Source organism: Elephantulus edwardii, unplaced genomic scaffold, assembly GCF_000299155.1.
Source record: "Elephantulus edwardii isolate Elephantulus edwardi_28Jun2011 unplaced genomic scaffold, EleEdw1.0 scaffold00017, whole genome shotgun sequence".
Taxonomy (NCBI): Eukaryota; Metazoa; Chordata; class Mammalia; order Macroscelidea; family Macroscelididae; genus Elephantulus; species Elephantulus edwardii.
The window spans coordinates 18,908,538-18,910,636 of record NW_006399767.1 but is presented as its reverse complement, the minus strand read 5'-3'; the positions used below and the strand labels follow the sequence as shown (position 1 = coordinate 18,910,636).

General features: G+C 47.8%; 1 protein-coding gene across 1 annotated transcript in view; it reads right to left on the bottom strand.

Annotated features, from left to right (window-relative positions):
• Positions 1-949: 949 nt before the first annotated feature.
• MOCS1 (molybdenum cofactor synthesis 1) overlaps positions 950-2,099 on the bottom strand; it is a 40,741-nt gene continuing 39,591 nt past the window's right edge. Inside the window, exons 9-10 of the mRNA XM_006882015.1 lie at positions 1,471-1,591; positions 950-1,005 (exon numbers count right to left, since the gene is read on the bottom strand). Coding sequence (XP_006882077.1) covers positions 950-1,005; positions 1,471-1,591 — 177 coding nt within the window. The remainder of the gene's footprint in view (positions 1,006-1,470; positions 1,592-2,099) is intronic.

Sequence of the window (2,099 nt, the reverse complement as noted above, 5' to 3'; positions counted from 1 at the left end):
TTCAGCTGCGGGTCGGTTCCGACTCGATGGTACACAACAACTATGCACATGTGATACATTTGCACTGGTGCCTGGGAGTTAAGGTGTTTGGAGAGTGGAGATCCTGACAATATCCTGAAAAGGCAGTAACATTTACTTGCGCGCCTCGAGCTCTGCCCAGTAGAGAGGTACATCCATCAGTGGTGGCTAATGGTGCAGATCTCCCTCACTGACTAGAGAGGAAACAAGATCCATAATTGTACCCAGATTGGGGGTTCTAAAGCTGAGGAGAAAGTCTCTGTTTCATCCAAGAAGTAAACTTTCAGGGCATAAAAAATTTTGTTGTGGTTGTGTGCCATCAAGTCAGTACCAGCCCATAGCTGACCCTCCAGCGGGTTTTCAGAGGCAGTAATCTCACGGGAGGAGATTGTTTATCTTGCTTCCATGGAACTGTGTGTCTTTGGGATTACAATGCAGCTTGGTTTTGTTTTTTTTGTTTGTTTGTTTGTTTTTAATTTTTTTATTTAATTTTATTATCTTGTGTGTGTGTACTGTCAAATCAGATCTGACTGGTACAGGAGGAGATTGTCTCTCCGTCTCCAGCAAAGCATCAGGTGGATTCGAACCGTGAACCTCTGAGATTGCAGTGCAGCTTCTTGCCACTAGGCCACCAGAGCTCGCCACAATGCAGCTTGTTATCACGAGGCCACCGGAGCTCCAAAATAATATAATCTTGGTCATCTTGAAACTTGGAGCCCCACCCTTGCCTGATGAGGCAGTATGATGACTGTGACGTGTAGTGAGGAGATGCATGTTTGGGAAGAGGACAAACACACAGCAAGGCTTGCATGAGTAAGAGGATGAAGGAGAAGAACATCAGAATGAAATGCAGGAGCGGAAGGTGCATCAGGACAGGGGGCCCCTCCCACAGGACCCCAGTGACAAGGGTGAGTGGTTACGTACTGATGGGTCACCCACCGATGAGGATCATGGGCCGGTTCTTCATCTGGGAAATACTGAACATGCCTGGGGTAAGGGAAAGACGGGGAGGGAGAGAAAGAGAGGGAGGACAGTTCACTGAAGGGAACTGATGGACAAGAGGTGTGACAACCATCTGTACACATGCAAAACCAGCACCCACTATATATATGGCAAGGCTGTCCACAAGAGGACCCGGAGAACAGTCTGCGGACACCCAGGACCCAGCACCCCCCAAACAAGTGCAGGATAAGGGGCAAAGTCACTTTTCCTTCTCCCACCCAGTAACACAGCCCACAGGATTCCAGCTCCCCTCTCCAGTGCAGGCTCTCCTTGGGCAACTTCCCTAAGAACCATCACCACACCAAGGTCTAGATGTCCAGGACAATCCCTGAGCTCCCATCAGCTTCCTCCTCAGCTGGCCTTTCTTCTTTCTCTTTGCAATTTACTACCCTCCCTCCTGTTCACACTGGCCCCGCCACCCAGCCCAGCCTTCCCCACCCCTAGCCACACCTGCGTGCTGCCGCTTCTTTCTGCCCACAGCAGCCCCGATGATGGTCAGCAGCTCCTCCTCTGAGGCCCCCATCCGCAGGTGATCCCGGAGAGATACCTCTGAGTTTCCAAAAAGACAGACCTGTAAGGGACATAATAAATATGTGCACAGTAAGTCTAACCATTTCTCTCTCAGCCCTGAACTCTGATTACCAGGCTTCTTCATAGCAGATCTCCACATGCAGAATCTCCTATGGGCAGGTTCACACTCAAGGCAAGACACCTTTGCAATCTGTGGACAGAAGGTGCTGAATGGAGGGGTCCGAGAGGCTGGAAGCACACTATTATCTGTGATCATATTTCAGTCAACTTCTGGGATACACTTTTTTTAAAGTAAATAGCTGTCGGAGCTCTGGTGGTGTAATGGTAAGGAATTATGCTGCCGATATGAAGGAGCTTGGTTTGAACCCACTAGCTGCTCTGCAGAAAAAAATATACAATCAGTAAACTCTCCTTACAATGTTTAGATTAATATGAAGAGAGAGGGATGGGCAGGGAGAAAGGTACAACAAGGAATGAATGGAAATCCAAAGTCTCTGTATATTTTCATTAAAATTAATTAAAAAAAAAGAAAGAAAAATGTTTAGATT